Here is a 24,556-nt window from a genome sequence, read left to right as displayed (position 1 = left end):
CAAAAAAATACTTTACTTGTATGGCGACCCCTATTTATTTTTAACCTTCTTTATTTTTAGTATTTGTTGATATAGCGGCCATTATTATACATATTCTATGAAAATTTCAAGTGTATCGTATGTACAGGGTGTACGTACGATACACTTGAATTAGATAGATTACGGTTATAGAGATGGGCCCTGTGGCAGACGAACAGACAGCAAAGTCTTGATCCAACTCTGCTCATTCTGTGCCCATATTTCTCAACCGTTTACCACACTCACCGAGTAGTTCTTCAGATTGGGATCAGCGCCGTACTTCAGCAGCAACGCGGCCGCCTCCTTCTGCCCCCAGAGCGCGGCGGCGTGCAGCGGAGTCCAGCCCTCGTAGTCCACGCAGTCTGGCTCCGCGTTACAGTCCTCTAGGAGCATTTTCGCCACCTGCGCAAATAGTGAGGAACTACGTTAAACATGTCATAAAATATATAATCTTCTTATATATAAAATTCTCGTGTCACAATGTTAGTTGTCGTTCTCCTCCGAAACGGCGTTACCGATTTTCACCAAATTTTATATGCATATTCAGTAGATCTGTGAATCGGCTTCTATCCATTTTTAATCCCCCTAAGTGATAAGGGTTGTGCACCCTTAACATTTTTTTATTTATATGGCAACACAACGTTTGCCGGGTCAGCCAGTTTTTATATAAATTTGGTAATTTTTTTTGCAATTGAAATGAGACAACTTGTATTCACACAATAGTAGAAATATTATATTTACATAGAGATTGTGATATTACAGTAGTTTTTATATATTCAGTAAAATGTGCATGAGACTGAATTAACACTTTGTAGTATTACTTTCAGACACTGACATGTAGAGTAAACGTCTTAATTGTAAATATAGTGTAATAATTTCTAACACAATTAAGTATTTATATTCAAGACGAAATACGAATCCTATCAATACATACAGACACAGTAAGTAAGAACTGGCAATGAAATCCCAAATAAAATGCCGTCCCTCCATAATCTGTAACGCAATTTAGCAAACCGATTGCATTACTTAAAATTGATTAATTATGTTACTCCTAAACATAACGTCTTATTCAATTTATACATTGCCTTAAAGGAAAACTATACGTGGAGTATGAAATATAATATTATAAGGAATCCGTGGATCTCAGTATTACCATATCCCCTGAAGACGTTTCAGTCATAGTGTAACACAATACATCATCAAGTGTCGCGATAGTTCGTAACAGTGTTACGAATCTTAAAATATGATAAGGAAAATCGTGTCATGTCTCACCTACGTTATTTGACTTACGCCCCTACCAATTAGGGCACTAATATACGAACGACGGCAATCGGCAATCGCTGATGGCAATCGGCGATGGCGGCGTACTTTCATCGGCTTACGCCAAGGACTAACGACATATTGCATTTTTTTTATTTATAATATAACAACAGACGATCATGCTCTCCACCAGATGGTAAGTGGCTACTTCCGCCCATGGACATCTGTAATCAATCCCAGATAGGATTAGACATTCCTACCCTAGTTCTGAAGGGTAAACTGGAAGGAATCGGAAAAGTATCTCTTCCTTACCTCACTTTCAAACCAGGACACAGCAGCGCTTAGCACTGCTGTTATGAGGTAGAAATAGGTGCCGTGGTGCCGCCGGAGCCGAACTACAAATGTTTCTACCTTCAATATTGTGGTATTGCATATTGTGTCGTCGATCATTGAAGACCATTTGTGACCACCGACGATCGCAACCAACCAACGAACGCCACTGAACGCGGCCCATTGTCGTTAATTGTCGCCGCCAGTCGTTAACAGTCAGCGATGCCTTAACGTTATTCGTATGTTACCTTGCTTATTGGTTTTAGTGACATCAATACAAAAATAGATACATCTAATAATAAAAATGCGCAATTCAAAATACAACATAGCTATAAATAATATTATCCACAGTGGAATATCGCACAATAGCAGCCACCTGAATTAAATAACTTTGTAAGATTGTGAAGAATGAGTCCCTTAATCAATGTCACGAGGATTATTACATATTTATTGCACCTTCAGTGGAATGGGTTCCACTAGCAACAGGGGTCCTTGATACATACATCAAGCTATTCAAGTGCAAATTACTTAAAGACTAGTACACAGTTACCGTTAGTTCTTAAGGCAATTTAAGTTAAGCCATAATTATTGGATAAGATCCTGTGATAATAATATTTATATTAATGTCTGACACAAAATGTTACATGATACAAAATTGTCCATAATCTTCTCTAAGTTTTTTGTTGGATACTTCATCGCAATTGGAGAATCTTATATTACTTAGACCCCTTGCCTTTTTATTTGATATGCCACTTGATAATGATTGCAAAACTTTTTCTTTACATTTTTTAATTCGCCCTCTAGAAGTAACTTGTTACGTTATACTTTGGCCTTTGGATCACGGAAAATTATATGAGTTCTACTCATTTGGTCCTGTATTTTCGGAGCAAATTGGCTGTGACAAACGGACGGACGAATGACGAAGATGCACGAATGTTTCGCTTGTGTCCGTCCGCCATATAAGGGTGGCATTATTTGTTTTTTCGTACGGTACACAAAAATGTATCAATTTTATATTAATATTAAAAATGACGCCAATGCGTCCTTTACTTTGAGTTTACTACCGGGACATAAGTATGTTAATCCGATAAGCTGTAAGAAATCGTCGGGCAATTTTCTTTGATTAAGTGCGGCTTGCAACTAACTAACCACAACTACTTGTTATTCAAATCCTACAGGGTCAATTTATCAGGTTTATAGAATGGCAATGCATATCTTACGTCTATATAGCCCTTCGCTGCGGCCACGTGTAAGGGAGTGCCTCCAGTCTTCGGATCCCGAACCTCGACGTAGCCGTTAGCCGCCCAGGCCCTCGCGTCACTCATCAATGTGTCCACCTCCGCGTTACGAGACTTTTCGCAGTCAATGCCTGGAATATTAGGATAACAAATTATTGAATATTCTAAATATGTGATATCGTCCATTAAATGCGCACAACCATGCAAGCCACACGATAAAAAGTGGCAACACAGCCAATATAATCAAAGAATCCAGATTGATCCTACTTGAGATCGGCCACAAACCTCTCACCACACTTTTCAAACCAGAACACAGTAACGCTTTGCCCCGTGATCATGTTATCACGGGAATGAGTTCATTAGACTCGAACGACGAAGGACTACCTTCAAAATGATCACGTCAGGTAGCCCACTTTTACGGAAAAAGAACATACATACAATCAATATTTAATTGACATTCTAGAGTCAGTTGTGTCAATTGTAGCGACAATATATCAGATCTAAGTCCACTATGCTCGTGTGTTCGTTTCGTTATACAAGATATAAAGGCGAGGCCGCACTTGTCAAACTATTTGCGGTTGACAGATAGCTAGTGATAACGTCCAATAAGACTATATGGAGTGCTTACACACTGCACCACGCTGTCTGAAGTAATTTCAACCCAATAAGTAGAAAAGATATACCATGGCACAGTATTTCAATATTAATATGATAAAAAGTATAGCGTAAAATAATCTGAGTTTATATGCATAATATATATATATATATATATATATATATATATAGCAACGATCATACAGTCCACCTCATAGACTATCAACCTCATATAAAAAAGGGGTCCTACTCAAAACCGTTGGCCACATTTGCGCTGCGAGTCCTGAGTGCTAATATTGTTATCTTATAAGTAGTAGGCCGAAATTTATTTGTTTCAAGAAAGTTTGGACGTTACATGATTTCAATAGACAATAGACAGTAGCCGCTTTTTTGCATTCGACGTACTGGAAACTGTTTCTAAAATATTCTCGAATTGCGTTCTAACCTTAAGACTGTCATTACGACGCCAGCGACAAATCAATCAGTTAACTCAAACAGCAGTCGCGTATACAGTAATCATTTCGTTTCATCGACAATAATGAGCTCCACAATCGAGCAAATTGAACATATTGCAAGTGCACGTTCAATCTAATCAGTGATACATTGAGTCTTGAAATTTTCTAATATTTATAAAAGAAATGGTACAGCTACATTGGATTGCTCCAACAATCGGTATTTGAATCCCAATTAAATAACTCCTTAAACATTCCCTTATATGTATTATGCAAATATTATTATAATTACAAGCTCCCTAAGATCTTGAAACATTTTTAACTACTGCTTTTTAATTAACCGAAATTTAGTATACTTGTGTAACTTCCTAAACAATACTACATTCAGCTCATCTGATGATAGACCATGGACATGGATGCTGGTCATACCAACGCCAAAACTACATAAAACACCGACAGACTTTAGATCGGATTCATCTAAAGTATTATTTTAAATCGAGTTATTATTTATGAGGTTCTAGTATTATATTCACAATGTTATAAATCTTATTTGTCGTCCTATCAAGAAGTTCTGCTAACGCTTCTTCTTAAAAATATGATTCACTAACCTTTTTCATCAATGGCCTTCTGCAGCATCTCTTCCATATCATAGCTTTCTGCAATGTCAACTGGTAGTTCTCCATCATAGTTCACTGCCGCTACATCAGCGCCGTTTTCCAGAAGATATCTGAAAATAATTTATACATCTTTATTTATAACTAACATCTCTCTGAATTCTGCAGGTGTAAGGCCTACAGCAAGATAATACATACATTTATTTGGAAACATGATAATTTACTTTCCAAAGATAATATTTATTTCAGATTATAAAAATATACATTCTATACCTAACACATTTTTTTATTAACTTTGCGAAATAATGTTTGGAAAACCTTCAAACATAACAAAAGTATTCGATTTGCAATGTGCATATTATAAGTTGTATAGTCCCCTTTTCTATACTAATAGTATAAAGAGGAAAACTTTGTTTGTTTGCTTGGTTGTAATGAATATGCTCAAAAACTATTTTTTAAAATTCTGTCACCATTCGAAAGCTACTTTATCCACGAGTAACATAGGCTATATTTTGTATGAAATAAATTTGATAAATAGATTTTGAGACTGTACAAAGATTGCCGGGTCAGCTAGTCACTTATAAGCATATTTTTACAAGACCCGTAATACTAATACATATTTAAAAGCATAGATAATTTGGATCACAGTTAAATATAAAAACGAGTAAACTGAACCTGTGGCCTAATTACCGCCACTGACTAAAACAACTAATTCGAACATTTCAACAACGTGTACTAATAATAGGTTTTATGTCGAGACGTACATATAAATCTTTAGACTTGGATAACGATTAATAGCAGCTCGAAATAAATATACAGCATCATGTCTGCAACTCAAATATTAGTCCAGAAAATTCGGGGGTTATTTCAGTAGACTTGTTCATAACAATACATGACTTAGGTCCTCGACCAAAACATGTCAAATTCTATACATTTACGTGGTATAATAATAATAATTGGACAAGTGCGGGTCGAACGCGCACATGAAAGAATCTGTACCGCTAAAATTATGTTTTATTTACTAGTATTTGTTATCATAGCAGCCACAGAAGTTATGAACATTTTAACAGAGTAGCTGTTATGGATCACGAGCGAAAAACGCCGAGAAATAGTAGTTTCCTGTACCGGGACCCCAATTTCTTTTCAAGATTTTTTTTTTATTTTTAGTATTTCTTATTATAGCGGTCATCGTAATACATACTATGAAAAATGACAAGTTCGGTTCCAGATATAGAGCTCTGGGACAGATCGACAGCGGAGGCTTAGAATAGGGCTCCGTTTTGAAATGGAATTTGAACGGGATCCCATCGTGTGTGCATCCCATCAGGCAAAAGCATTAAATTATGTAAAATAATCTTATTCATGAAATTTGTTACTTCTAAGTTACACAAGCGCACGTTGTATCCTACAACAGTATTCCACAAGGCGTTCTTTTTGAGTCTCAGAATTGGACATAAATGACGCATCGAGTATTGAGTGATACATAACGTATTAAACAACGGTGCGTCGACATAGAATTATCATACTGTAACAATTAACAAAATACAATGAATAGGTCCAGTCGCAGGAACTCCCTCGTACCTACCGGGTCAAAGTGAGTCAGTCGTTGTTTACAGTAATAAATTATCATCAGCCGTATATCGGACACGACGTCAAAACCCGTGTCATAATATGTACTAAATAGAAATTATTATGCACGTGTGTCATATCACAATTGTCTCATAACGTAATTATATGAAAATCTTGTATATTGTTTTTGTTGGTAACCCCAGGATCGTATGATATGATTGTTCTTGGAGAACCGTACCTTAGGCAATTCTCCGTGTTTCAATTGTGACGGTACAACTACCACCGCATGTATATCATTAAAAATCTAACGCGAACTTATATAGCCATTAACAATTCAAAATCATACGGCGAGTGTTCGATAACAATTGGACTTCAGTACCCTTAAATGTACCCAGTAAATGACTGCTTTTGTATTTGTTTACCTATTTACCCATACATTTCCAATCAACGCCCCCAGAGGACTGTATAAGAACTGATTGGAAGTGTATGGGTAATACGTTATTTGTTTAAAATACAAAAACGGTAATTTTTGTAAAAACGTAAAAACTCATACCGAGAGTACTGTTTGGATATGTCATTAAGATATCTCTCAAAGCTGTTGATTAATTGAGCTATTTTTATACAGCCTAGATAACAGATGAACAGCCTTTGAATAACATTGTCATAATCCCTATCGTTTATTTATACTAAAAAGTCTATTTATATATTTCTCATATTATTTTTAATCAATGCATGTATTTATCAGTGAAATTATTGTTTTAATTTCTTATGTTCAAGGCTGTTGTTGATAATAGTATGCTATGATCAAAAATGACAATTTATCGTCTCCACTTTTCATTTTTCAAAATTAATTCGTGCATCTTTATTACTCCTTCCTTCCACATACATCACAAAATGATGTTGCAACACGTGATAAACGAGAAAATATTGGCTTATGTATAGGAAGATATCGTATAACTTCAACCTTAAAGTACGTGTTAGGTAAGTACACGGTAGAGTTACCACTTCCTGATGTGGGACGCTGGCACTGGATAAATAGAGCTCTTCCCTCTACACAGTCACTTAAAACCGGATCGATATAGTATCCGCTTCGGAAAAAAACATTAAGGACCACTTTTCTATATTGATTAAAGCCAACAAAATTGAAGATTAGCATTTTTGCCTATGCCCGTTATTAATAAATAATCAATCTATAAATTGTATGTATAACGATCGATTGTTGTCGGACAAAACAATTGCCAGTTTCTCTTCCTACTACGAATTGTCAAATTTCGATCTTTGGTAAGTAAAAATTGAGTAGATTGACTATTGCCTCTTATTTACGGCCGTATTATGTAACACATAGGCTTATGTGTTACCTAGTATAATACATTAAGATTTGACTCATTCAATAATTACGTCATTAACCATGTTAACAGTTTAACCTTTATCAACACTTATTACATTAATTTTATTGTTATTTCGATTAGTGCGTTCCAATTAACAAATAGGAAAAATATTATTTCGGCTTTTTGGATAGCAGGTATAAGCAGATAAGCAAGTTGGCCTACGTAAAAATTGTAACAGGAAAAAATAGTCATTCTAACGTTTGGATATTCTATAGGGTTCATACTCGGTTCGTTGGTATATAATTCGATTGGTATATAATTTGTCTATTAACCTAATCAGTGAACGAATTATATATAAAAATCATTTTGATCATCCATTAACCAGCTCGGTGAAGGTCGTCCTAAATTGAGATCTTAGACCTCTACAATATAAATAAAAGATACACATTCTTATAAAAGACTACATGAACCAGTTACCGCTATTAATGTATGCTTTTTAATCAGTAAATGAAATAAAATAATCATATTAATTTTTTGATGCGGCTCGTTGGCGTACTGAAACTTAAGGTAAAGTGGACATGAAACGCCAGCGATGCAAACAAGTAGGTACAACCGAACGCAGACAGAGTTCACGAACGTATTTTCGCCTGAGCCGAAAGCTACGGCCAATTTCTGGCCGAGACCGAATACTCGGACGAAACCGAAATTTCACTCGGCCTCTAGTGGTAAGTATTCGTGTCGTATTCACTAGAAGACTGAATCGTGGCCATTAAAGTGACCATCAGGTGATTAACATTTATAGGTGTCATTTCAGATGTTACAGCGCACCGTACGTAGTAACGTGTGCAATTTCAGTTTCGCCGAATTAGACGAGTTATGGAAATTGACTCTAATTTTACCTGGCTATGCTGAGGAAACCGCACGAAGCCGTAGCGTGCAGGGGGGTCCAGCCTTCGTTGTCGCCGCGGTTCACGTCCGCGCCGTGACCCACTAGGAACTCCACCATGTCCAGATTGTCATCTATACATGCCTGAAAGAAGCAGTTACGCAAATATATTACAACCATTGTTTTTCATCATAATATAAGTGCCGTTTCTTGATGAAGTTTTATCTTGAAAAGGGAGACCATCATGTTAAAATAGTTCGGCTAGCCTACGATGTTGGCCTAGAACAATGTGTTTGTGATAATGGGGCTATAAGTTCAAAAGGATTTCGGTTAATTTAATTTTATGTATACTACTACGAGTATTGTGATAGAGAAACGCCATCCGGCCATGTGACGTGTGTAAATCAAATCGAAAATTCGTCTATTGATTAAATAGAAGTAGCCTCGCCGGTGACCTTCGGGAGGTTTAAATATCTTTCAGGCAATTTATTCAGCTCTGTCCCGTACCATTTTATAACCCATGAGATTTGTGGTTAATTAGGTACTGAGCCACATCTGGTTTCATCCGTTTTAACTATAAACGCTATCGTGAGAGCATAATTTTACAGAGAAAGATTTGAATTTCAAGGCGCGAGCGCAGAATGAAAGTATTATGACATAAAAGGTATATTTAGACATCAATAACTTTGAATAACTTTTAAATCGTTTCAGTGCTGGCAAGGCATGACTTTCCATGGAAAATACTTTGTTTATAAGAATAGATAATATTTAAAAAGGAGTATAAACTGCACACACACATCACGTCACAGACATCATAAACAACGATAGGATATTTCGATAATTGTTTTCTGGTTCGATTCAAGTTTAAACAACTGCAGGTACATAACTCGCTACAATATTAGAAAAGCAAGAAATAATGAGATATAATAAAAAAACAATTCATATATGAAGAATTATTTACAACAACGTCAATGAGCATATAAATGTTTCATAGCTGTCGTTCCATTAAACTTTATTAAAGCGTCTACGAACCAACCAATGTGAAATGTAACATTATGATTATTTCTGTACTGCATATAGTACACGTGCACGTCAATATAATGTTTGGCTGGAAACGCAACAAATGCTATTGGTAAATTCTATGGTATGAATAACACAGCAACCACTAAATTATTCGCTGAGCTCAATATAAGAATACACACGTCATAGTTACAGAAGCTGTGCAATTTAGGCTTGCATTGCAACTCGACGCAGATAAAATAAAATTTCGCGATTGCAATCAATCTGTGGAGCGAGTACAATTAATACTGCAATTGCAGCAATCAAATAACATCAGTGCTTCAGATACAAACTAGCATACATTTCAATAGTGTTTTAAATGAATTGTGCAACAGTACGGAACCATTGCAGGGTCAGTGCCACGATCGCCAGCGCACGACGACTCGAGAGCCGCACAGTAAACATTACTATTTTGCTATATTCCAATGCATATTTGACCAAGTTATTTAATTTTAATAATACCATTTTTAATTACATCGTTACTTCAATATAATCGTTGTCAAAAAATGAACTAAATTCAAAACTATCGAGCTCGTTCAATGTATTGTTTACCTGGGGTTTACATAAATAAAACGGAACATAACATCGGTACCAGCAATGCTGTATACAGTCGGCTAATGATAATACAGGAACCGGTTCGACAACGAAGCACGTTCATTATTATCAGCGGCTAATTTCACGCTAGATGTGGCCACGTCATAACAGTTTGATAGCATCTCGTTTGAATAACCAATCTATGTAAAGGTCATCAGCCGACAAAAGGCTCTGTAACGTGGATACCGTCATGCCCTGCGATAAATATATGCATGATACCCTTTGAAATGCGCCAAGTTACGAGACCCCCCTCAGCTCAATATTGCGCTCGCTTTTCGTTTTTCAAGTGCATACAAATTGTTATTTTAGTGAAATCTAAAACATTCGCTTTAGCTGGGAACGTTTCAGCTGCATAAAATACAAACAAAGGTTTTTAAATAGGATTGCAGACGTGGCAGTTAGTGTTAGCAAATGAAAATATTTACCCCTACACTGTGGAAAGGGTCTAGGTTGTATTTAGCCAGGCTTGCTGCGTGACATTCGTCGGCTCAGGGTGCGGTGAACTACTTTGTTAATGTTCGCAATTATAGCTATTGATGTGTGTTACACGACGCGAAACATTACTTACAAAGCTGTATGGTGAATTGTCCAATGCCCGGTTCATTATGGTAAGTACTAAGTGATTACACGGTTAAGCCGATGAGTAATTGGATGGTATAGTTGTAAAATTACTGCCAGCGTCGACATTGGACAGCAAGCATTGTCACATTACTCGCAGCATTATCAAAAGGACCGGATGTGTAAGGAACGGTATATAAAAGTACGTTGTAGCAGTCATTTAAATATGAAAAGTTCATTTTATCAATGTGCATTGTAATACAGGCTCCACTTTTTGCGAGTACGAGTATTAATATTAATTACTTTTACCTACTATAATACGAGTAGTTTCCGTCATCAGATATTTTTCCTTTGACACTTACTGAATAAGCTTCTTTAATTATTCTAATTAAGAAGTAGATAAACATGAATAGATATATTATTTTTTATACCGGACTGTGGCAAGGCAACCTATCGGCGGTTATCGGCTAAACATAAATTGGTTGGCAACACAGTTTATGTCAGTCAGCCTCGCTCCTATGTCCACAATTAACACTAAAATAAAACATTCATGGCGCGTGTGCAGCCTATGACGTAACTTATATCAACGAATCTCTCCGCTGTCTCACTTGACCTCGAAAAAAATTTCTCGTCCAGTTCTAAATTTACACGTTTCTCTGTCATTCGGCAATATATCATTCCTTCAAAAAATATATAGGTCGGTCAATGACAGCATTAAAATCCGAATCTAGACAGTGTGTTAAGGCATTAGGGCAATAATTGGGGCGTGTACGTTTTTAGCCGGCGACCGGTTGCTACATTTTGGGTCGCGGATGTTAAGACGTTAGTGATGATGAAAAATAGGGTAACTGGAAGTATATTGCAATCAAACATTTACATCGTGTGAAACTAGTAAATTTGTTTTTTTTACTTTAGTGTATTTAATGAAATGTATAAGTAAACTTTCAGAGTTTAAGAAATTCATACGCAATGTGCCCACACGACGGCATAATTGGACAATAGAAGTTTGAGAAGTCAACGACCTAATTTTTCGGACTATCTAACTAATGAGATGTGTATCATGCACTATAAATACTGGTATAAAACAACACACGGCATATAGCGAAGACAAAACGCATCCGCAATCACACGCTGCCAAAATAATAACTCAGTTCACGATGGCAAAAGCAGATTCGACCGACAGACGGTCACATTGTGATCCATGTAATTTACGATATTGTGATATAATCACTGCTATCCATTTGAAAACTAATAAAACTGAGACAAGCTAAATGAATATTGTGAACGCGACAAAAACATAAGAGACAAGAAAATAAGAAGACAACACAGATTTAGGGATCGCTGTGTGAGTGTGTGACAAATCGTCACGTCGCAGACTAGAGCCAGACGCGCCCATTTACACCTCGATAAAAGCAAGACAAAGTGCTATCCCAAACGCTATCCGACAATAATTATAAATCTTACGCAATAGGTAATTGACACACTGTCCCCGCTCAGTTTACTTTGGAATACCACGCGACTTAGAGAGCGTAATAAATAACGAAAACAAGCGTCCATGGCCGATGCATTATCATCATTAACCTAGTGTTCTTCAGATTCACGGATGTTTTGTCTCAATGAGGAAGACCAAGCCATAGAACAGTATGTCGGCCAACCACGTGTGTACAGACTCTCTACACCTTCAAAAACATTATAAAGAACTCTCAGGAATATACATTTCCTCACGATGTATTTCTTAGGCCTGAACTCGAACCGTGAACACCGGCGTGAGAGACCAACTACTATATTATTAAAATGAAGCTTAATTAGTAACGAAACCTGAACAAAACTCTACACATAAATATATATATATATATATATATATATATATATATATATATATATATATATATATATAAAAGATATATATATATATATACAAAACTGGTAACCTAAAACTTTTATCCTATTAAAATATAGTGTTGTGTTATTTTCACTTCTATCCATTTATCTAATCTGTGCTTTATAAATAGGACACACACGGCGTTTCAGATGCGCTACGAAACCGGCACAAATATAAAAATGTATGGCAATCGATAAAATGATCAATGCGGCCCTGGAGGAGAATGATGTAAACACCGCAGTATGCCAATGATTACAAAGACCTATCGTTCACCTATAGATGTGTGCGTGGAGAATATTAGGAATCTGAATTCGGCGTAAATTCCCAATATCCTTCTATGTTCAACAGTAAATGATAAATATAATAGTCAATGCATTGTTACAATATTTAATTATGTTTCATTACTAAATGTTACAATTAATTTTTCCTACCACTTATTATGTTTTACTAATTTCGATAATAACTCATCAGTTTTACTTATGAGCTCTCAAATAAATTAGTTAACTGATCGACTACCATTACTCTATTTAGTTTAATCTGCATCAAATCTCCCAAACTAAAAGAATAATGTAGCTAAAAGTAAGCAATCTAAAGCCATTTTATAGTTCCTTTAGCGAATCTTGGAATGCTATTAATATTGAAGCGCAGAATAATTCACTAAATCTCATGCTTCATCGCAGCAAGACAGTTATTGCAAGTTATATCGATGTAACAAAATGCTAATATACAGTCTAAGAATATAATTCAAAGTCCTGTAATTTAAATGTAACTGAAATATTTAGTACTTATTTAAATAAAATCTAGTACATTGCACAGACGCGAAAATGGAAGGCATGATATTTCTCCGTAATCTATTTTTATATGATAATATTTTATATCAAAAAAAGGCAATAGCCTAATATATAGCAGGCAAGTCGAATGTGATAGGCAAAAAACTGTTAGAGATTGATTATTATTTATTACTAACGGGCCTAAGTGGCCCCGATGTCACACCTAATGATATGGCCACAACTGCATATTTCTTCTACGTTTTGACCATTAAGGTCATGAATATTCTATGTATCTTTCTCGTGCACAGCCCCCGCAAACCTGAACAACGTTGTCTATTTTTATTTACAAGGTTATTTATATTTATATTACTATTTGACGTATGAGATCCAGAGAGTAACAGTCGAGTAGTGAGTCCGCGATTGTAACATATCCGTTCTAATGGGCATTTAAAGCACTTGCTAAAAGTTTTATACACATAAATAAAATGGGATTGTCCGTGTTCAAAATAAATGACTTTTCGTCATATATAAATTGAAACTGACTTGATAAATGGTATGCGGGTGTTTATACACTTATGTTTTGACGGGACTTTCACGTTAAAGTCACGAATGTTAGCGATTTATTCCGACTACTTTTTAAAATAGTAGTTTTTCCTTTTGCAATAAACTATCACTAAGAACCTGTGCAATTATATATAAATAGAGATGTATGTGTGTATATTATTATTTGGAAGCCCTACATCAAATTCATCAAATTGCAAACGAAACCGCGGGCGGAAATTCGTTTCCATTACAATAAAATCGATTACTTATTACTAATAAAAAATCCATCTCAAGTTTTTCAAATATCTTCATTCATTTTTCCGTTGCAATTTTATTTTAAAAATGTTAGGACCAAGTCATCATCATTTTAGAATAGGTTATAATGTGGTAGGCATTCCGCTCGTAGTGACAGATCCGATATCAGTAATCGGATCTCCAGAATCCATAAGTATGTCGCATATGCAGAGGTACACATCCGTGTACCTGTACGCGTGGAGCTTTTTACACAACAAACACACTACCAAACCTTGAACTAGGTGTCATTGTCGTATAATGAGGACGCGCCTCTAAAAAACCTCAGATAATGAAAATAGTCCAAATGAATCTCAACAATATAGCTGAAACTATAATATTTAATATGAATCAGTTGATCTGAGCATTTTTATAGCGTGTATATAGGACGGTGAGGAGTTTGTATTACAAATTTGATACTATCACGGTATGAGGTGTCAATCCAAACGCAGAAAGGTCAATCGTCAACTTTAGACGTAGGTATGAGGCAATGACGTCTAGTTAGCGGCGGAGATGAACGGACCACTGCCAAAAACATTACCGATACTTTAAATCTCCTGCCTAACAACTTCGGATTTTTCCAAACTGTTATAAATGATAAAAGCTTTTGAGGAAGTGCATTAAGAAAATTGTATTTCTCATGCATGATGTACCCCGTCTAAAGTTTTCTCGCAAAATTTCACATCAAATTATCATTAAACCGATCGATTGAACTTCGGCTATGTGATATGTTAACCAGTATAGACCTTGAGTGTTCACTCAGCCAGGTGCGAGGTGGCTTTATCGTATGACTTGTATTTCAAATTAAACAAATACATAAATTTTAAGCATACATCATTTTTAAGAGAAGTCAATAAATGCACGATAAAAATTTGATTACCAATTTTAGTAAAATAATATACATTAAGATTACATTCCTTGCTAATAGAATATGTACATATCTACATGCATCCACATTTACTGATCGAAAAACGTATCAGGAACTCTTGGCATTAGCTGTAAATGTACTATGGACTGCGCCAAAAATTGTATAATAAGCACTCGTAGCTTATAATTAATATTTGTCGCTGTGAAACAAAAACGTTTCTATATTTAATGATTTGACTTTGTCTAAAATGATTCGTTATTATACCATGTGTACAATAAATAATAATAATTCATATTGAAAAAATAGAATTACACTCAATAGTAATAATTTGCAGTGGTAAAACGTTTCCAATAACAGTGTAAGCAGAAATATTTACGCGGTATGTTTTTATTAGGTGCAATAATCACTAGGCAGTATTGCCCGCATGTTGAATTTTTCCCCACGATGAGGGACCCTGTCGATAACTAGATAAAAATTTAACGGGCCGCACATACTCACTCACGTGCGCATAAACTACGAGTACAGGCCGTTCCAGTATCGTGTTCCAATGCGTCATCAGTGTTGTCGTGACGCAATCGCTATGAACGTGAGGCAGGAATATAGACTGAATGTTCCACCAATGGCAACACGTTGGGACGGCCGTCTTCTGGGCGTTCTGTGATGCGCATTCACAGAATTCAATTTGCATGACCCAATTCACTTTTCAGAGATCTTACACAATATTACCAGTGGCCGTGTAATATAGGTACTAATCTGAGCTTAATTGACGTATTATCTTGAGCTCTTTATGAATAATTATCCTATTCAATAGTTTACATGCGCAAGATCAAGATTAGACAATTTCTTCGTCGCCAACACATTCCTGTCCCACTGCTGGTGACGGTGCTCCTTTCAGAATAAGAAGGATCAGACCATTGCCTTCCACCGCGCTTGCCACGAGAGTATTGGAAAACTTCACATAATTTTTTAAATCTTTATTTTTTCAAAAATTTTCAGCTATGCAAGTTACTCGCTATGTTTTCCTTCACTAATAATCATTGTAACCATTTAAAAATCTAATCAATTTTATTTTTTGTGTCAACTAAAGTATTTCATGGAATATCATGGTACACGTATAATATTAGATGCCAGATAGTTAAATATTTACATTATATCATAACCGATGGGCCTGTTGGCATAGTTGTAATATTAGGTTTCAATAAAATATTTAATTGCAAGATGATCACGAAGACGCAGCTCAGTGGACAGGTCTTATTCAGATGGATCATAGTTTACAATAAATGTATGCCTGAGTTACATGAGTGTCATATTTCTTATTGTGATTTCAACCTCATTTTACGTTAGCGTTCGATCTTATAGCGGTGTCATCTGTCAATTATTCTGAAAATGGTAAATATGATTCATGTTTGTATTCACGACTACCGCAACATGTTCGTTACTAAGAAGAGAACACTGGCATAATCAAAGCTCCGTTGCTGTTCACAGAAGATTTAACCGCCGGTTTGAAGGTTTGGCACCGATCGAAACCCTCAGTTCTTTCGCTTAGATAAGTATTGTATAGGGTCGCCCTATAGGGTTGTATGTTTAAACACTAATAAGTAGATCGTTGATTTTGTCAGAGCGTGCATTAGCGTACTCTATTATATTAGCATACAGATACTATTCATAATTTATGGCAATTAAAACTAAAGTATATTGGAACAGCGATTCAAAGTTATTGTTTAGTATACGTTATGTTATATATAAATTAGTATGTTCTAGAATGATTAGAATTTTTTTAGTAAATATTTCCTAACGCAAATAATTATAATAAATTTAACATTTAAAATAATATTTCTTAGCATTTTAACTTATTATAAATACCTATATTTTTACAAATTAATTTCTTGCAATGTATTACAAATACAGAAATGTACACTTTCAATATAATCGAATGCAACATGTGCATGTGAGACGACAGGCGAATTAAATCTATTAACATTTATAACGCCTTGACTGTTTTATAAATAATTTTAACACGATATACTATTATAGCTTCATGACATTATATATATAAATTAATATCCAATCAGCAGCCAATGGACTACGCACGTTATTAAATTACCGATCTTAACCAATCTATAAATATCGATAGATTATCGATAGATAGATAGATCTATCGAACTTTAGCTCTGCAAAAATCGAAATTTAACTAGTATGTGAAAGTTATCAAACAATTAAACTACAAACATTACTTTTCCAAAGTAACAATTCCGCACAACGGAGAATATCAGGTTCTGTTCCAAAGAATCCGTCCGGGTCATATTAATTACGTCTATTAAGACTCGTTAATACTTTCCTGCGGGCACTAACCGATTGCTTAGGCACGTCTTTATGGCTGCGTGGGCGGATTGGCGCAGAATTGTAACCTTTCAACCTCATATGTGTACGTCGTTTCTTTACATAGCACAAATATGCAACAAGGAGGTACACTGCACGAATGATAGAGACGTCGGTCGTGTAACTAAAACGGGTGTTGACCTACAATGAGATTATCTCGTATGCTAATGCAATATAGCCGTGCACCAACATTCGGTACTGACTTACTGAGGGACGATTAACGCGTAAAATCTTTGGTAACGTGATGCTAAAACTATACATTTCCTTCATTTTCATTGCAATACGAGTGATGTTGTAACAAATTTTGTCTATTTTAGGAAAATGTTAAGACGTAGTATGTACATACAAAATCGACTTATTTCATTTATATTTCTCTTTATTTTAGACATTCTATCTACGTACATAAAAACTACGATAGATTTATTGAAATAAAATGTTTCGTATATTTCGTAAAACAATGAAAACCAATAACTGAAAAATGCTTTCTTGAAGCACACTAACTATTCCGCCTAATTCGCTTTGTTGTCGAAAATAGTTTGGACATCTAAAATATAGAGTGACTGCCAAGTTTCTGATTTTTTATGTAACTGGCAGAACTATACACAAAACATAGAGCGTCGCTTCCGAATGTAATATATTGTAATTTAGCGGCAAAGAAATGGTTAGTTCCCCAAACGGATAGTGCCGTAGACAGTGTCAGATTCTAATTTCGTACCAGTGACGTTTAGTGGTCGGCCGAAACAATCGAAAGTTATTCCGAGTGCTAAACCCAACGCACATGACATGCGGTGCCGCATTCTCGACGAAACTCCAATTCGCGGAAGTTGATTGGGAATATTGCTGCCATTCAATATTGCCATAAGTTCAATTGACCGAGAAAATTTCATATATTACGGAGTTAACATCTCTACTAATATGATATTAAATATTTCATTGTTTTATTTAATATTTAATTTTACGCCAAACATACGCTGCAAATGCACTTAAAATATGCTTTATCACAAAATTTACATATAATAATTATAGTTTTAAAACTAAAAACTACGCTAATATCTCACAAGGAAAATCATTAATCTTGATTCCTGATGAAGAGAATGGGATAAAATTATTAAAATCGTGTATTGTCATCGGTTCTTGATAATTGTTTAAAATTTTAAATTGATTGGACTGTTAGAAGTGGGTAAAAATCGAGTTCAAAGATTCCGTTACATACATACATACATACATACAACCCAAGCTAATAAAAGCGTGGTAAAAAATTAACACTGTGTAAATAATTGGACAAGTGTGAGTCGGATGCAGAGGGTTCCGTACCATCAAATTTTAATTTACAAGTAAATAAATAGTGAAATAGAGATAAATAAATTGGAAAATGTGATCTGTCTATTTATAACATTTTAATAGATAATGCGAAAAACGGCAAGAAAGCGGTTTCTTGTATGGCGTATTTTTTGTTACAGCTGTTAGCGGCATACGTATTTTGTACAAAAAATAAGTTTCTGTCTATTCAGGTTCAAAAGATAGAGCCCTCTGACGTTGTAAGCTGGCAATACGATACCCTAAAGACAAATAAATATTGTAAAAAAGTGTCCTTAAGATGGCGACTACGAAAAGACTATCCGATGTGTATATGTGTGAATATAATACATATAAGGATAAATTAAACATACTACCCACGTACCGACTTATATGGCATAAAATTTTAAGCATTGTCAAGAGTTAGTCTGAATCATATCAGTTACATACGTCATTAATAATCTAAATTTTACAGATACTCTAGGGTTCTAAAAATATTAATAACAAAAAGGTTAAGCTTATTGCCTGGTTAAAACCGCAGGGAACTTTCACCACTTAACCAATTCCAATGAAATCTTGTAATATTATTGAGTACCAGTTTCGATCATGTGTACAATTCATTCTTAAACTTATTAACTACATTATTTTACGGGTGAAGATAAGGCAACAAAAATAATTAAAAACACAATATTTTAAAGATTACGTTTACAATATTATTAGTTAAGTTTGTACACTGCGAAAGATTTAAATCAATTTCTATTAAACCCTTAGTATTTCATTGTACTGTGAAATTGTGATCATGAAGTTAGGAATTTTTTAAAGGTGGTAGAACCCTCTATGGTTCAACTGCGGCACTACCGCCACACCTACTTCTGCCTATTAACAGGAGTGTCAAGCACTGCTGCAAAAGGCGTTCCACCTTAATTCTCGGGGGTAGCAGCGCATCTGTGGTCGACCTCAGGTAGGAATATGTAATCCTATCTGGGGTTCATCACATACGTCCATGGGCGGCAGTAGCCACTCACCATCAGGCAGACTGCATGCTCGTCTGCTACTCCAATATTATAAAAAATAAACTCGAGCGATCTCGGCAGCTAGCTGGACAGAGCAACTGGCAAAAATCGAATCGCACTTTCGTACTACGGGGAGAGCTTTAATCTTTAATTAACCAGTTGTCATTAATCAGCAATCCTTACAACTTTGTCGGAGGCCTTAGGAATAGTTTGACAACTGTCGTAGAAGATTGTTCCATATGCTGCTGGCCTCTCATAGTTGTAGGCAAATATGAATTCCCAGCAGAGTAATGTATAAACGGTTGCATACCCTTATAGTATATTGAAACTCAGTGTAAAAACCAGTGATGGCCTAGTGATGGTTTGTAATTTGGCGTCTCAATCGGGAAGTCAGAGCTTTTAGTGCCAGAAACGCACCTCTGAGTATTTGCTATTATTAAAGTTATATGCCTATTAGAAATTTATTTTCGATTGCTTAAAAGATAAAAAATTACCAATGCACATCAAAAGGACAATAAGGGGAAGACGACGCGATACTCCATAACAATATATACAAAAATAAGTTACAATGAACTTGAAAGCCCAAAATCCTGATACTTCAGGTGTGCTGCTTACTTTTTGGGTTATACCTGTTGCTAATTAGTCATAATTATACGGGACTAAAATGTATTATTTAAATTGTCTGTAACTTTAATAAGCGCCAATTGTTTTTAGGGTTCCGTACCCAAAGGGTAAAAACGGAACCTATTACTAAGACTTCGCTGTCTATCCGTTTGTTCGTCTGTCCGTCTGTCACAGGGCTCTATCTCTGAAACCGTAATAGATAGATATTTGATTTTTTTACAGAAGATGCATTACGGTGGCTGTTATAACAACAAATACTAAAAATAAAATAAAGAAGAATATTAAAGGAGGTCTCCATACAACAAACCGTTTTTTTCGCCATTTATTCTAAATGCAAATAAGAACTATAAAACATATTTTAATATGGTTATTTTATAAAAATAAGTGAAATAAAATGAACATTTGGTGGTACAGAAGCCTACGTGTGCGAGTTCGACTCCTACTTGGCGAATTATTAATACTGTTTTGTCTATTTATCCTTTCCTATTTATTAATATCAGAAACGACTACATGTTATATAAAGACACAAATATAGTACCCCCTATTGAAAAGTTAAGAACAGGTCCAAATAGTATCAAATAGGACAGGTTTCTTAAATGACTTATCTTAAGTGAAGGAATCATGCTCTTACTATCTTCTGGTGGTAATGTAATGAAAATAGTTAATGAGCTGAAAAATAATTCTATAGAAATTTAAGCAGGCACTGCTACCTTTAGACATCTCTTACTTTCATCATACAGAAATCAAACCCAGATATGGTGTTGTCCTTGAAGATTAATATATTAAACCAGTGGGCAGCATCACTACACCTATGCTCCTACCTACCTACTTTATAGCAGCAGTAAAATTGTGATAATATGTTTTGGTTTGAGAGATGACTTTCAACATAGTCCTGAGGGGTAGTCATGCAGCTGTCGTCAATCTCACCTATACATCTCTAATACTATCTGTGATCAACCACAAAGGGTCATCATGAGTGGCAATTTTTACTTACCATCAGATCGACGGCATTCTCATTTGCAAATCAAAGGTCTCATAATTAGAACATATCAATCACACCTTTCAAATTTAAATACAACAGCTTTAATGATTTATGTAAACTACAGATACTATGATGGAAGTATGGCCACTGTCATAGTTGCATAGTTTCAGTTAAAATAAGGTTACGTATGAAACACTTATGTATGAAATGTTGTAATGATGATTCATTAAAATTATGATGAACTATTTGGTATCAATTATACATATATGCACATACTTAAATCAAGTGCTGTAAAGTCAAGCACTCCCAGGATAATAGAATTAATGATATATTGTTACAATTTTGGTAAATACTGCAATATGTTTAGTTGTGATATCCATGAACACATGTGGATCTTTCAAAAACAATCCTTATAATATTCATTCTACTTTTATATTACATTTGTGCAAATTCTGCAGCGTTTGACACAGGTGCTATATGATTTGGACAGAGAAGTTTTATAAATGGATCTATTATCTATAAGATTTTATATAAACATGTAATTTCACAGCATAGCACAATAAAGTTAGTGTATGAAGAGGAAATATGCCACTAGACGTGATTTTAGTGCTCTGCAAAAAGGTAATTAAAACAATTATTCATAATGGCACTGCCATCTCATAAAAGAATTCTAAATAATGGATAAAAGGGAAATTTACCACCTAACACAATTCTAGAGAGGCATGAAGGTACTTCTACTTTTAATTATTCACAATGAAAGAAATGTTAAAAAATTCAAACACAATTATGATTATACTGCACATCAGAATAAAGAATATTGTACAAAAGGGAAATTTGCCACATGTCACAATTCTAGTGATGTGAAAATACTTTTATTCACAATGACAATCTTACTATTCAAAATTCAATTTTTAGATTGTATTGTGCAGCACAATGAAACATCTTGTATGAAAGGGATATTTGCCACCCAACACCTTCCTAATGAAATGTGAAAAATTAATTGTACTCGACTGGTACGCTTTCTACGCGATATAGACAAGTTGACATCGAACCGTTACTGTGGGCAATTTAAATACACTTTGTGTCTAAGTTCATTACTGTTCAGGTTCATGAATGTTTTATCAATAATTGTTAATAATTTTATTAATGTTTACAAGATTTTGTCCTTGGTGGTTTTATTATAAAAATAAAATAGAAGAATAAGGCTTGACGTTTGATTTAAATATTTTTTACAAAACCTGAACATTTAGTCACTTACATTCAGAATTATTATATTGAAATTGAACTGAAAATATATATATACAGGTAATATAGTTGTCAATTTTTTTTATGATAAGCTATGCCAGCAAGTTTGTTAGCATGGATTTATAATATAACATCAATTATACAACTCCACCTATTAAACTCACAGAACACACCGATAAACTGAAATTCTCCGCTCGGCATAAATGACATGATATGCGCGAAAAGTGTGTGATGAGATTTCAAACACACATATACTCTTAAAATTATAGAAATCACTACTTATTACCTTTACTCATATAATAATTTTAATTTGGTGCACATAGCCCTGTACTAGGGTAATATTTGAGTATTGATTTAACTTATTTGTGTATAAATTCAGTAAACAATCATTTTAAATTTTCAATTCAACAAAATTCCTTACCAAATCAAGGTTGCCCTAATGCCAAACACAATAGTTATCATGGAAGTTAGCCCACTGCCTCTCTATCCCCACCCTACTTATAACCAGGTGAACATACATTTAGATGGCACTGCTCATGTATGTTTTTTATATGATTATAATAGAAAACCGATATAGACAATCATATGGTAAGTAGTCACTTCACATATACCAGTGGGTCTACTTATAGTCGTCACAATTTAATAGGCCCATTTTGACACATGCCATCCTAATGACATTAAAGTTTTGAACTAACTTAGTGTAAACGTATAACACATAATTGGAAAGTCAAATACTTCTAAATATACAATAACGCAATAATTTGTAAACAACAATAGAATATTTCGGATATATCCGGAAGAAACCATAGTTGATTAACTTTTAAATAATCGAAACTTAGAATTACCAATAATTAATTATTTGTCTCTTTTTCATCATAACAACAATAAAAAAATTGAGACTTTGTTCCTTAGTGAATGACAAAATGAAAAAAAAAATACAGGTTACGATAGCACGAGCGATGCTTTATTTAATCTTTTAAAAATGATTAAATCTTTAATTTATGAAATAATTTATTTTCTGTTCTCCTTTTTATTAAATCTTAAGACAATTTAGAAATATATTAAACAAATATTCTGTTCATAAAATATTAAGTATTCTATACAATACGATATGGGGTTGTAGTTGATTTGTCGTAAAAATCGGTTTCTTTGGTTATCGATTTGTATATCACATGCTTGGTGCCACAGTGATGGCATGTGTCAAAATGGGCCTATTAAATTGTGACGATTATAAACCCAATCACAGATGCATAATAGTGCAGCAGTGGCCACTCCTGAACACTCGTAGATCGCCTCATATGTAAGACATCTAGTATATCAACATTACAAAGACAGGTCAAGTCACAGCAGGTTAAGATTTATGTATATTTGTTTAAATGCTGCTGCAATGATTTTTTAAATTATTAATTAAGTATATACTATAAGTAAAGTAATTGAAGTCAGTCATTTGTTGAGTGCCAACCATTCAACGAAGAACCATTATTAAGCCAAATTAAGGTATATAATATGTAAGTATATAGGGCACATGTATACAATGTGATGTAGCTTTACAATAAGTATAATAATATGTAATGTTGAAGGTCTCATAGTGATTATATATGAATACCTATATAATGTAACTGGATAACTAGCACCATGAATGTTTTAGTCAACTTGTACAATATTTCAGTTGGTGTTATTTTTCCATTTCTTTATTGAAATAAAATGAACATGGTTCAATGTTTTAAAATAAGCTTTACACTATTTTATTTGTCTTGTGTCTGTATGAGTATACATATAGTATAAGTGAATAGGTACTAATATTATCAAAAGATTAATTTATTAAAAGGAGCTTACACACAAATCAGAGATGAAATTAGGTGATGTATATGTTGGGACAAATACATATTTTCAAATTTGATAAATGACAATACAGTGTACCAAACATTGTGGAATTTCATATCCATACTTCCAATAGTGAACATTTAATTCATTCACTGTCATCAAATGTGATGGCAGGCAAAGCAAAGTCTGTATATTGAGTGTAACTATCATGTTTACAGTACCCCAAGTATGTACACTTTCTTTCTACTTGACACAGTTTGGTCAAAATTATTTATTGTTGTATAAAATCTGATGCTAAAGTGTGTTGTTGTACACAGACGGTGACAAGTGAGGGTGACA

The 24,556-nt window shown here is 34.5% G+C and overlaps 1 protein-coding gene across 10 annotated transcripts in view; it reads right to left on the bottom strand.

Moving 5' to 3' along the window:
* The window catches only part of Mbs (Myosin binding subunit), a 58,627-nt gene that overhangs the window by 33,394 nt on the left and 677 nt on the right, over nucleotides 1-24,556 (bottom strand). For all 10 annotated transcript variants that reach the window (XM_073074719.1, XM_073074720.1, XM_073074722.1 and 7 more), the window contains exons 2-5: nucleotides 8,303-8,433; nucleotides 4,501-4,619; nucleotides 2,829-2,977; nucleotides 265-420 (exon numbers count right to left, since the gene is read on the bottom strand). In XM_073074719.1, coding sequence (XP_072930820.1) covers nucleotides 265-420; nucleotides 2,829-2,977; nucleotides 4,501-4,619; nucleotides 8,303-8,433 — 555 coding nt within the window. The remainder of the gene's footprint in view (nucleotides 1-264; nucleotides 421-2,828; nucleotides 2,978-4,500; nucleotides 4,620-8,302; nucleotides 8,434-24,556) is intronic.

Source organism: Epargyreus clarus, unplaced genomic scaffold (genome assembly GCF_041222505.1).
Source record: "Epargyreus clarus isolate Ecla_fem2 unplaced genomic scaffold, WU_Ecla_fem_2.2 ptg000007l, whole genome shotgun sequence".
NCBI classification, from domain to species: Eukaryota; Metazoa; Arthropoda; class Insecta; order Lepidoptera; family Hesperiidae; genus Epargyreus; species Epargyreus clarus.
The sequence above is the reverse complement of the archived record's forward strand: the minus strand, read 5'-3'. Positions and strand labels throughout refer to the sequence as shown.